Raw genomic sequence first — 13,786 nt, 5'->3', positions numbered from 1 at the left:
TCCTGGGACGTTTTTTAACACCAGAGTTAAAATTGCTTCTAGAGTAAAAGGGAGCTGAGGCCTGTTATCCAGGATTTTTCAGATTTTCCAAAATGGCAACTCTGGCGTATGCATACATATTTAATGAGGCTTTTGCTTCAGTGCGACTTTAGAGAGAGAGCGATTTCTGCCTACTGTCATTATGAGTGATTGCACTACCTAATGGCATGTTCCAGTTGGATGTGGTAATAATCTGTCTACCCCTAAAGCACCACTGATGTTATTATGATCAGCTGTTGTATATTCAGAATCTGTCACATTATATCATTTAGACTGAGGCTCTAGGAGTTGTGCTAAAACTGACAATTTTTTCATAATTGATCACCCTGGCCTGTGTCAGCAAATAATGTTTAAAAAAGGGGATAGAGTTGCAGTAATATTCACAGACAAATGTATTTTATTCTATTTTGTCTTTTTTCTTTGACGTGATATATTTGAGAAACTGCAGAAAACAAATTATTCATTTTAAAATTGTTACCAGTTGATCAACTAATCAGTTGATTGACTAAATGCCTGAGCTGTGGTTTAGGGTTTGCTAATATCAGAGTATATTTAGAAAAAACACTCCATTTCCTTTCAGGTAAATTTTGGCAGTAGTGAGACTTCAACAAGAATTCTCTGGTATACTGGTATGCATCCAGGCACATCACTTATGAATTATTTGATTAATACTAAGACGGTTTCTGGTCACACGTTTTTTGCCAGTGGTACAACTTTCTAAAAGAAAGATGTAAATAAAATGCCAAAATCAGATTTAACCTCCTAGGACCTGGTGTCCACACATATGGACATCACATTTTGGGTTGTCTAGACCAAAATATTACATTTTGCTCTACAAGGGTCTGATATCCACTTACAAGGACGTTATACTGCCACTGTTCTATATTTAAATTTGAAGTGAATGTCCTCATATGTGGATCTCCTTTTTCTCAGAAACAAAAATTAGGTAAAAAAAAAATAAAAATCTGGTAATTCTTTGTTTTTACATTCATCAGGTCGCAATCAGCACAAATAGCAAAGAGAAATTAAAAATGCATGCCATGAAAGAGTTTGGGTCTTACGAGGTTTATGCACTTCCATCATAAAAGATCATACATTAAATGACTAACCACTTCAAAAATAATACACCATGTGCATGGATCTATAATATGTAGACCATGTGAGCAAGCAGTCTGTGACAAACAATAGAGAGAACACTAAATACCAAATTATCACAGGATATTACAGTCACCGGGAATTCATTGTTTTCCATTTCAACTCCACTGAGTAATTATGTATTTTAAAAAAACTGCACTTTCACATATATTGCATTAGTAAGCCTTTGCTCACTTACACTTTACATCTGTTTTTGTTTCTCTTTATTCTGTTTGCTGCGGGCAAAGTGATTAGCAGTTAAAGTTGAAAGTTGACTCATACCTTTTACATGTCCAGGGAAATCTCTGGTTTGTGAAGATCTAATAGGCTGTAATGAGCAAGCCGTCCCTCTCTCAGTACCACGCTCATTGGTAATGAATTGCTCAAAGGAATAGGTCATCTCTTACTGTCTGTAAGATTTACTACTGTCCATTTCAACTTGAGCCAGTAGAGGACAAAGGGAGCGTTTCACCCCCCTCTCTCATCGTCTATTATGAGTTTATTCAATGCTGTACATTATGTGCCTACATATAATTCAATTCCCTTTGGCCACAACTCAAGAAAGGATTTCTATTCATGGGCTGGAATATGATATTCAGTAAAATGTAATAACCTTTGCTGCTCCAGTGTCCTGAAATGGACAATCTCAAAATGTCACTCACAGAGTCTGCACTTTTATTTCCTTCCTTCTCGCAGTCTTTCTTTTGTCCTTCCCTTTCCTCCTTTTTTTCTGTTCCACCAGAAATTTATTACATCCTTGCTTCATGCTACTGTTATATTGATTTCTATCACCTTTATTATTACAAATAATAACCATTTCTCCTTTTCATTTCTCATTTTACCCCCTTGCCTCGCTCCATCTTTCTTTCTTTTACAAACAAATCAATTACACAAAGTGGCTGCATTCAGTGACTCTCCACGGCATGTGCTTTTCACATAATGCTGCATACGTTTCGGTAATGTAAGAAACTAGAAGTTAATTTTTGCCCTATACAGCATGATTTGCTTTGACGCTGTTGTGTACTTGCTCCTCAATGTCAACAGAGGATACAGCATCTTCTTTGAAAGCCTTTGAAACAAAGCTCAAAGTAAGTTGAGTCAAAACTTTTCTGTTTTTGTTACCACCTCAAATAGATTCAAGAGGCCAGAACATTACTGGGCCATAGATAAAGATAAGGAACATCTAATTAACTTATTGACTTTTTGTTCTTAAAAAAAAGAGCAAAAAGCAAAAATACAAACAAAATAAAAACATGTGATCAGACTCCGTATCAACCAATGCACTGAAAAATAATTTGTTTTTTTAAAGGAGAATTTACAGATTTTACATTTCAGACATTTTTGTGCATTGCTTATGATTTCCCGCCTTTATGTTTCCATCTGCTACATTTATTCTTGCAGAGCCTGCACTCGGCAAACTGACAAAATCACAAGCACATACTCCAACACACATCTTGTGAACAAGCGACACAATTTACTATGTTAATGGACTTAAATGCCATGAGTCTTTCTAAATGTCAGTGCACTCGATTTTAACATAAAGTAAGTGCGGCAGGTGCAGAATGGATCCATATTACTCCAGCTCAGTGTATTTTGTGCTCGCAAGCAGTCAAATTTCTAATGAGCAAGACAGAAACTTTCAGATTTGTTTTTTTGTCTGTTATCATTATGGAATTAAATCAATTCAAGCATAAAAACTTGGGCTCAAACAAAATCAGTTCCCCCTTCTGTGCTGTTGGAGCAGAAAATTTCCCTTTACAGCATGAGAGATTACAGTCTTGCCTTATGTTTTACCGATGCTTATTGAACTTCTACATCTTTGCATGTAGCCTTAATGAAATATCTATTGTCGTCATTTTGTCAGCCCTGAGAGTGGGAAAGTAGGCTCTTGCAATTACTTCAGAACAATTTAGAAGATGAGTACAAACATTTTGTGTGGCTTCTGTTGCATCTTATCATTCATTCATTCATTTGGATCCACAAAATTTTAACTTAACACTACCTTGTATTCAGTATTTAGCACCATTTACAAGTAAAAATGCACTGTGCAACAAAAAATGCACAAAAATGTTTTATTATTGGAATAAATATACAATTTTTTTCCTCAACAAGTATAAACACGTAGGCATAACTACCCCAAAAAATCAATTATAAGTATTCGTAATTAAAGAGTACTTCTGTGTCTTGTGTTGTTAAGTTTCTTTTGGCTGCCCCCCTATTCACAAGAGTTTGCCACAGTGGACAAATCTGCATATTTTATTTGACAGATTGTCATGACTCCCAGAGATTTGTGTCTCCTGTGACTCTTAAACCAGGGATCTTGTATGTTAGGTGATGAACAGATTTAAATTAAATCTGTAATTTAAAAAAAAAATGCTCTATGTCATTTACTGGTGAACCAGTCATTTTAGCACAAAAAAACCACTCGAACTTTGCCTTTCTAACTAAACATTTATTCACTGAAAAACTAGAAAAACAATTCTCAACTGCATCAAATCACAATCATAAAAATGCACAATTCAGGATATGACACAGTAGCCAGCAGCTACAGGAGGGAGGGGTGTGGGTGGCATTTTCCAAGCAGAGGAGTTGCCACAGTGGGTGAACTGTGATCCCTAAAGGGAAAATTTCACAGCATCTCTGAGATGATGTTTGATGGAAAGGGTTAACACTCAGCTCTTTGCTTTCATCTTAAAAATGATGCTGCTGCTGTTCAGCTTTGAAGGAATTATCATGTCACTCCCCCTCCTCCCCGTGTTATATGTCAACCTCAATATGTTCTCTCGTTATATACCTACACGTGTTTTCCATCGTGTGTGTGGGCAAATGGACGTCCGAGTATATTTTTTAAATGTTTTGTACTAATGAGGAAAGAATATAGAAACATAAGTGGAAGGCCGATCAGAAAAACATTTGTACTTTCTCAAGGTTTAAAGCAACTGTTAAGGTGCCGCCAATTCCTTGGCACGCATGAACAGACCAAAGGGCCAAATCTAAACTAAATAGTCCTTCCTTGTGTTCACGGTCTTTATAACCGCTAGTTCAAGATTTCATAATCAATTCTTTAAAATTGAACTTCCTTACTGAACAAACTTCCCGCATTCACACATTTATCTAAACTATCTGCATCACTCTGTCACTGCTGCTGTTGCTCTTCTCAGTTTTATGTTATTTCTGTTTATGTTACAGCCACCTCTTATTATTATCTTCATGTTGCCTGTCAGGCATGGGGAGCAAGACAAAGAACAAGATGAAACAGCAATAATAACACCATATACTGATTCTGTTTAGGTATGTTCCTTTTCACTGCTAGGTTCTTGATGCCTTTGGGGGTTTGATGAACTCACTCACTACATACAATAATAATAATAATAAGGCATGCGTTCATACAGTACATGTGTGTGTGTGTGTGTGTGTGTGTGTGTGTGTGTGTGTGTGTGCGTGCGTGTGCGTGCGTGTGTGTGCATGGACACAGTGCCCTGAAGGGTTCTCAGTAGCTTGATCCCCTGATTCATAAACTCGAATAAACACACAGTCTTACATCATTTCGTGGAGTGTGTCTATGAGGACAAAAAATGACACATTTCCTGGACTCAAATATCAAAGGGTCTTTTGAGCTCTCTATTCACAGTGCTGCTTTCAACCTTTATCTCCATCATGCTTACACGATATTAAACATCTATCACAAGTTAGCACACGAGTCCAGCTGTAGTCAGGCACAATCGATAGGTGTGTTATTATAGCTAAATTCATTTCTCACCGCTGCACTGTGCCTTTAAGATGCCAAGATGAGGATGAAATTTGGAAATGTCAAAGTGAGCTTTAAAAGCCAGAAATATCACCTTTGAAGTAATTGTTGAGTCATTGGCATTCATCAATAACACCTTCAGACTCCCCAGTGATATATTACAGCCATTTCTTGCTGTAGCCCAATGAATATATGTCTCATTCGACTTTTAAGGTGGCACTGTTCTGAATGCCAGTTTTTTAGGGGCCTGTTGATAAAGTGAGCAAATTCTTTCATTCCTTCAGCTTACACTCAATCCTTCAAATTTAGTATTAAAACAAAATATGATCTTGAAGCTTTACATTTTTTAACTCCAGACTGTACCCCGGGAGACACTCTGAAGCTTTCAGCCCAGGCTCCCTTCCTCCGATCAGGGGAGGGGTTTGGGGTGAGGAGCTCAGAGCAGAGTAACTATTCCTCGACACCAACTGAGGTGTTTTGGTGAGGTGAGGGGTGCATGACCGAAAACCTGACCTCAACTAGAATGTATCGAGCCTCAGGCCGTGTCATGCCTGGAGAAGACCCTGGACAAACTGGCTGGGGAGCAATTTTGGATGGATGAATGGATAGATAGTGCAGCAGTACATTTAAGGGATTTCACTATGGATTTCTTATGGCCACTTAATGTAAAATTATATCAGTAAATATTCTGTATAACTCACTACCTCCAGAAAATGCACGTGGAGGTGTATCCCTTTAAGAACAGGTGCATTTTTTTTTTAGATGCTTCTCACTTCAGAGCTACATATCTCATGATGCATCCAAGTCCAGAAGGAGAATTGCACAAAGTGGCAAGGAACTACAAAAAGAAGTTGGCGCTAATGCAGCTAGAAACTGTTTGCCAACCAACACTACACAAAAAAACAAGAACGCGGTGCTATTACTCAGTGTTGATGTGGTACCTGTGTGGTGCAATAGCATTAGATGCTGCAGTACAAACAGGAGAAACATGCAGAGCTCAGTCATCAAAAAATTCAGCTTGGAACTCGTTGATAAATAAATAAACAAATAAATAAATAAAAATGAGATGAAGTCCAAACTCCAAGCCAGGAAAGTCTAGAGTAAGAAATCTCAACTATACAGAACTTTGAGGACCTGTTGAATATTTCCTAGTGAATAACATTATGGTTAAATAGCAAACAGGCTCATCTATATATATCTTAGGGAGGGCAGTGAGTGACTTTTTTTTAACTTCTCTCCACCTTTAACAGTGTTTATCTTTTTTCTTTTGTTTTTTTTTTTATCATCTAGTTATTGTCACTCATGGCCATAGTGGCTGCTGTTAAGCTTCAATTTTAATGGGCCCCCAAAAAATCCTCCTTCCTGCGACTATTCTGTAATTCTCCCTCCCTAGCCCAACTCCTGCAGGCTATTATTTTCCCACAAAAGGTAACTGCATTGACACAAATTCTTTCTGCTACTTTCTGAAACATGTTCTGTATTCCTTGAGTGAAAATAGGATGCAATAAAAATTTCCTGACTCATTCCTCCTGCTCAAGTGTAACGATTTGCTGTATTACTCACCACCTCATAGAAGGCTTTCTACGTGCTTTTTTCTTTTTGGCGACCTCAACTAAACAGTGCATCAGTTTATGTGGTTCAAATGGTTATTTAATTTGCTTATTCACATGAGAGATTTTAAATTCCTCTGGAATTCTTTTGATGCTTTGTAAATAGTTCAGCACTACTTGGGAAAAAAGGGGAAGTACATTTTAGTATTTATGAAACCCTTTTTAAATTCCATTGGGCAAACTCAAAAAGGCTTGATCTTCGAGCTACAAACAGCTCTTGCTGAAGAGCTCATGTTTTCATGAGATTTCTTCACCCTATTTCATAGCGAACGCAAAGCAATTCATCTGCCAGTAACACGGCCAGCACCTCCTGTCTTAAATATGAAGGTGTTATTTCTTTCCAGTCTACGGTTTTGATTTTAGAGACAGATATTTAAAAATAGTTCATTACAGAACCTGAGAGACAATGAATCTATCATACATGCCTCTATTTATTTAAAGTTAAAACTTGCAGACTTGTAACAAATGTTCCAGCCATCTATTAAAAAGCTAAGAAAGGAGACTTTTTAGATTTGGTAACTTTTTACAGTTTTCTCACATATTTATATCTGTCATATTTTTTTTTCTTTTTGAATTGAATTTGAATTGAAAGATTAAAAATCCAATTTACCAATGAACCTTTCTGCTTTTTTTCTCATGACGTAAAAAGAGGCGAAAAACACACTGGGATAGTGCATCAAGTGTGAAGCTGCAGAAGGTAGATTGGTTCAAATGGATTTTGGAGTCAGTATCAAATGGGAATCCATTTTGGTGATAAGTCCGATTCCTGCCTGGGGAGCTGGCATCATCTCCCGCTCTCTTGTCAGCATGCTTCAGCAGCCGCATCCTGCGCTCTGAGTAATATGACACAGACACAGAGAGGCCGAGTTAACACACACTGAAAAGATACTAGGAGAGGCAAGGACAGAGATACTGATGCGAGGAGAGGGAGACAAGTCGGGTAAAGATACTCTGCAATGAGGAGAGCGGAAGAACAGACAGCGATGTACAACGGCAGACAAACCCCTCGTCCGTCACTAAATCATGTTTGTCATTCTCACAGAGAGAAGAAGAAAGAGAGTGATGCCTCGTCCCAAGGGGAGCTGTGACTGCTACTCCTTGATGTTTTCCAGACTCTACAGTATATCCTGTATTTATTTATGCCCACTCTCTGAGCATTATTATTCCTGTATTTGCTTAAATGGGCATGGATGCTGCAAGTATTCTATTTCTGAGGTCCCTGCCACATCAATTTAAATCTAAGACATTTTGTTTAGCAAATTGTGCAATTCCAACAGCCAGGAGGTGGACACGCAAACATCAAAAACTCTGAGAGGCTACAAGCCATCAGACAATCACATGCTATGAACAAACCACCACTTAATCAAAACAATTTTGAAGAGAAGACAATGACAAACAGTATAATTATAACCCAAACTGTCCCTTTATTACAGACAACAGAACGAGCCCACATACTTTAACTCTGCATGTGAACTAGACCGGTGAATCTGCTGAACGAATATCAATTATTATCTTATAAATATGCCTGTATCAATCAGGTGTGCAAGAAATTACAGTGCTGGAATTACAAGCATATAAGTTTGTAAACTGCAGTCAGTTTGGTCTAATGATCATATCCAGCCACAGACCAACTTTTCGTTTTGCAGTTAAATTGCAGTCCACACAATGGCAGAGGTAGACTTATCATATTTCACCAAATCTGGAAATGCAACCTATTCACAATGAGAAAATGTGCATTTTGTTTAAGGATTTGTATTACATTTAAGTCTGTATGTGTTTTCCAGCTTCTTAAATTCGTGGTATGGTTGTGTCATGACCAATCTGAGAGGTCAAAACCCAAGAATATGTAAATGCTACTGTTTTTCTGTCACTCAGAAACTACTGTTTCAGCCTTAGATGTAGATTTCAGACTGCACCCGACCCCAGTATTAATGGCATGATAAAAGCAAAACAAAACAAAAACACATTAAAGAAGCAGAAGAATTACTGAGTTATTTTAAAATCCAATATTTTGAGTTGTATTCAAACTTAAACTAAAGTTTTGAGGCTGCAGTTAGCTTGCATTGCATTCTGTTTAAAGGTGTTCCTGTTATTTTGTCCGTCCTGCTGCACGTTCCCACCGGTGCTGTCAGAGTACAAGCCCCTCCAAACACCCTTTCGCTCTCTTTCTCGTTAAACCAGCATCTGCTGAGGTAAGAGGCCTGAAACCCCCTACCACACACGCATACACAGACACCCACACTTACTCACACTTCACCCCCTCCCTTTCTTTGCAGTCTCTCAAGCTTGCCATCTGCCACAGAGTTGGACAAGACCCCACTAATATGGCAGCCACGCACACGCACATACACACGCATTACAAGCTTACACCCTTATTTCAAATCCTCACAACCGCTGAAAAAAACTGCACGGACACACATGAACGCACACGTATACACACACTCATGGTCACACGCTATACAACATTAAGTTAGGCATGCTGCATTTTTAATGAGAAGCCCCCACAAGCAACACAGCTTGCAGGGTCATAATGGTTTTGAGACAAACCCTACCCCACTGCATAGAGCTGGTGAACTACTCCCCTCTTCTGTGTGACTGGCCTGGAGAAGAGGATAGAGGGAGGACAGAGGGACAACAGCGGACTCTAATTACTCCTCTGTGGCTATCTGGCTCCTCCAGCATTTTATTTCAGGAGTTACGGGAGAGAGTAAGAGAGAAAGAGGCGAACAGAGAGGAAAGGCTAGGATGCCACAAACAGACAGAGACTCGTGCCGATTGAACATGAGGCATCACCCTGTGGCTCTCCCTCAGTCTCTTCTCTTCTTTCCATCTCTTCTTGTTGTACATAATGCCCTCTCGTACTGACTGCAATTGTTTATCACCCCTGAGTTATCCACAGTGAATAATAATGTCTCCTCTTGGAGAGAAAGAGGCAGAGGAGCAAGCCTAAGGCAATGCATTTTGATGGTCTAAGCGTTCCCCAGTCACCCTATGCCTGGGCAAAATCAACAGTGCGGTAGGAAGGGAGCTAGGATGTCCTGCATCCATATTCTCTGGGTGTTGCACTTGTTTGTTTTGTTTTTCTCATTATTTACAATCTGTATCACCCAAGCCAAACTGTAAATATACACAGAGACAGGGCGAGAGACAAACTCTGGACAACGGGGACGCTGCCATTGTCTTTCACAAATAGACCCAGGCGAATTAGCAACATTATGTCTTCTCTGTGGGGACATTTGCTCTCGCCTGCCCCTGCCATGCCGCCATCATCATCACTGTCACCCGGACGGAGCCCGTGGAGGGGCAGAGCCACTTGAGGAAAGCTTCTTTCCTAGTGAAGCTAAAGTTGAATAGACAGCTGGGCCCCGCTCCAGAGTCTCCAGCTATTTCAAAAAGGCTGCTCAGTTCACGGCAGCCAGCCACAATACATTTCTTTCTTTCTTTTTTTATGAGAGCCCATTCAGTTTGCTTCTAATTTATTTTGCCAGGTTCCCCAAATAGACTTGAATCTGTCATCTGCACCAGGCTATGGTTGACTGACAGAAAAATTGTGGTTACAATTATTTGGTTAGATTGCGGAGCTGGGGCACAGTGGAACAAATGCATATTTGATCACTTTCTTATAATAAAAAGTCTTTTTTATCCATATCCTACAAGCCAATAAAATCTTTAATAACCAAGCCATATGCAGTATTACGGTCCTGCTGTAATAGAAGCCATTAAGGACACATTATTTGGTTCACTGTGTCTTTCGCTTGCCTGTGCCAATGTAGGATGAAATGGGCCATTCTAATCCTCATTAACATAGCTAATTTCACATAAGAGAAAGTTGATAGTGGGTGTCAAAACCATTCAAAGGTCACCCAAGCAAGCTACACCATTTGACAGATAAGTATATACATGTGCCCGTGGCTCTGTGTGTGTGTGACTGTGTAAAAAGTATGTATGTTTCAACATTTATTCCATTTGTACGTGCCGTTTCAGTTGCAGCAGGGTAACCTCCTCTGATACATTTGAGAAATAGGCAAAGCAGACAGAACAGTGCCTGATAACATGGATAAAACTGTCAAAGCTAGCAGATGATGGTCGATCATGCAGACAGGAGCAAGGATGGGACAAAAACAAGAGAGCAGAGATATGCAGGAAAAGGGCATCAGACATTCATCCTCCCCTAAAGGCTTTAAGTGCTACAGCTAACCTTTGGTCGAAGGGATGAAAAGGGGGAAGAAAATGTCTAACATGTTGCTCCTTTAACGGAGGCTCTGGCACAGCGCCATGTCACAGGGGGACGAAAGGACAAGTCTGACATTAAAAGCACAAAAAGTGCAGTCATGTGACCTTTAAAGGGGTCAGATAATTGAACATCAAACTCTTCAGGCCAGCTGTGTTTGGCTGCGTGTCACATGTGGCTGCATACATTAGTGGAGAAAGATCATCCAGATGGCTGCTGGGTGATAAATCAATAACAAAGGCATGTTTGAGCTAGGCTCTTACACGACCCCGTATTCGCTGATTTGCTGATGTACAGATCAAAAAAATGTCTTGGCAAGTGTAATTTTGCACACATGTTGATTACACAGCTTTTTCAGCTTTCTATATTACACATTTATCTGTATCCTTACAACACAAATTAATCCAGGTGCCAGGTGATTAATTAAATGTCTTTGACTTTTATATTTTTAAGGTATGCTCTTCTAGAGGAAACTGTATGAACTGGCACTTGTTGTATTTTAAAAAAAATATGTATATAAAATTAACAGAAAGTGTGTATCAACTATATCAGCAATAGCTCCACTACCATGTGCTTACAAAGTTTAGGGTTAAAGAAAAATGAGAAGTCTGAGCAAGCGTCTACATAAGCTGCTGAAGTAATATAGAAGTAAATACTGTAAACTGTAGATACTCACTCAGTCACTCTCCTACTGGCAGTGATGCTAGCCACAATGACACTCTCTGGTCTTGGGGTGGCCACAGCCTTGAAAGTCCCTTTCCAAAACTTCTCAAAAAGCTGCTTCTCTTCCAGCTGGAAGGTAGTAGTGCTTCCCTGAGATCCCAGGGACAGAGAGGCGCCACAGGGACCAAGCTGGAGTGAACGTGGGGGCTGCATTTCTGCTTCTTCGCTCCAAACTGAATCACCTTCAGTTACTCACCCGACAGTCTCCCTTCACTCTCATACAAACGTGCGCACACACGATACTGGTTGTTGCTCAGGAACTGTCCAAGTACTGAATCAAACCGAGTAGAGTGCAGCAGATGCTTTGCTCCGTCTTCTCTTCTCACAGCAGCAGGTCAATGTGTCAGCGCGTCTGTCTGCTCTTCACTCTTGAGCGGGAGCGTGCGGAGAAGGACAAAAGCTGACCCTCTCCAACTAGAGACCGGGTATTGTTCTCCCAGATGAGGAGGGGTAAGGGAGATTGTGTTTCTCTCTCCGCCTCTCCTCTTCTGTCACATCTGCTGCTCTTTGGGATGGGGTCTGGGTCGGGTTTGGAAGCCAGAGCGCTCCTTTTTTCCCTTTCGGCAGCTTCACACAAAATTAGGCATTCCTTGATAATAGATAGAGCATGCTTCAGTCGTGAGAAGTGAGAGACCTTGTGCTTTTCTTGCTGCTAGAGTGCAGCGTTTTAGTGTAGAGATAATTGTGCGCCCACGCAGCGGGTGTCGAGGCAAGTGTTGCGGCGTGTCTGAGGGCAGGCGTATCTGTAAGTTGGAGAGTGGGTATGCCAGAGTGTGTGAGTGAAAATCGAGTGAGAAGCTCAGCTGAGAGTGGGTTGTTTTGTGTCTCTCAGCATGTGACGTCAAAATTGGGGGCTGGACACTGAGTAAAGGGGACATCCTCCGTCATCCTCTCTCACTCCCTCGCTGTGGTACTCTCACTCTTCTAAACCCTTGATTAGATTCACTTTTCATCCTCAAATATACTGGGAACATTTTTTTCTCTCTCGCTCTGTTTCTTTTAATCTTTCTGTCTCTCTGCTTGTATTTCTTCTTTCCTCTCTGCCTTCCCTCCATATTTTCTCCCTTTTCCCTGTGCTTTCTATTAAATACATTTTGGGGGGTTTTAAACCTACAAGAACTAATCAGTTAGATCATAAACAGAAAATAAATCCAAAATTGTTCCTAAATAATTAAAGATGACTTATTAGGCTCATTTAGTATAGTTTTAGTCTTGGACTCCACCAGAGTAATTATACAAATAATCCTAACATATTTTATACTGAGCCTTGCTGTAGCCCCTGAGTTTACCCACTGTCAGCATTTGGTAAATGGCAAATGGACTAATATAAATATATATAGAACACTTTTCTGTTCTAACTGAGCACTCAAAGCACTTTTTACCAAAAGCCACTACACTTTTGTTCTATGCATTTAAGTACTTTTTGTCCCACTCTCTCACAATCCCCATGTGCAATTAGGGATTATCTTGGCCAAAAAGACTTCAAGGATCAAGCCATCAAACGTTTTTCTGATGGAAGATCCACTATACCTCCAAAGCCACAGCCATCTTGAGCTCTCTTCTTTCTTTTTTTAAGCTAAAGTTGTTTTGTTTGGCTTCTCTTTGTAAAAACTGAACCGCAAGTGGTGGTTTTTGATATGCTTAAAGCAAGGGCTCTGTCCCAGAGATAACTATATAATGGATATTCACTATCAGTGACATCATACTGACCGAAGAGTAAAAAAAAATGTCTGAAACAAAGTATTTTTAAATCTTTATCAACCCGCTCATAGGCTTCTCAACAGCTGAACCAACAGCTTCTATCGAGCTTTGTAGAATGCGTTTCTATAATCTTTTGTATTTTGAATATGTAATTACTGATATGTCTACTAGTTTTTATTATGTTGCAAACAGTGTACGTCTGTCTTTCTTATCCTCTTCCTTCGTGGGACACACAAACACAAACACAGACACACAGACACACACACACACAGACGATTGTCTCGTCAGTTTCTTGGACAAAAGGCAGAGTAAATCAACATAATAAAAGGCCTGGCTCAGTGAGGACCAGCCGGAGCATGTGGCTGACACAAACTTCCCCTCGGGGGTTTAAGCTTTTTCCCTACCGTCACTTACCTCCTCCTCTCCTCTTTAGTCTACTTCTACACGACACAGAGCACAGAGGCACAACTCAATAACCCCCTCCCCAGCTCTCCCTTCTTTCTTCTCGCTTCTCTTCTCCACTCTGTCTCTAATGCTGCATATCATCTGCTGGTTGCCATTGCTGAGGACTCTGGAAATCTTCGAGGGGATTACAGACTA

At 40.0% G+C, this 13,786-nt stretch overlaps 1 protein-coding gene across 1 annotated transcript in view; it reads right to left on the bottom strand.

The window, feature by feature from the left end:
- The window catches only part of srrm4 (serine/arginine repetitive matrix 4), a 65,905-nt gene extending 53,643 nt beyond the window's left edge, over window positions 1-12,262 (bottom strand). The window contains exon 1 of the mRNA XM_063489838.1: window positions 11,439-12,262. Within this exon, the coding sequence (XP_063345908.1) occupies window positions 11,439-11,638 (200 nt within the window). The 5' untranslated portion in view covers window positions 11,639-12,262. The remainder of the gene's footprint in view (window positions 1-11,438) is intronic.
- Window positions 12,263-13,786: the final 1,524 nt, after the last annotated feature.

This window comes from Pelmatolapia mariae, linkage group LG12, assembly GCF_036321145.2.
Source record: "Pelmatolapia mariae isolate MD_Pm_ZW linkage group LG12, Pm_UMD_F_2, whole genome shotgun sequence".
NCBI classification, from domain to species: domain Eukaryota; kingdom Metazoa; phylum Chordata; class Actinopteri; order Cichliformes; family Cichlidae; genus Pelmatolapia; species Pelmatolapia mariae.
Note: the sequence above shows the minus strand (reverse complement) of the source record. Positions and strands in the feature narration are given on the sequence as shown.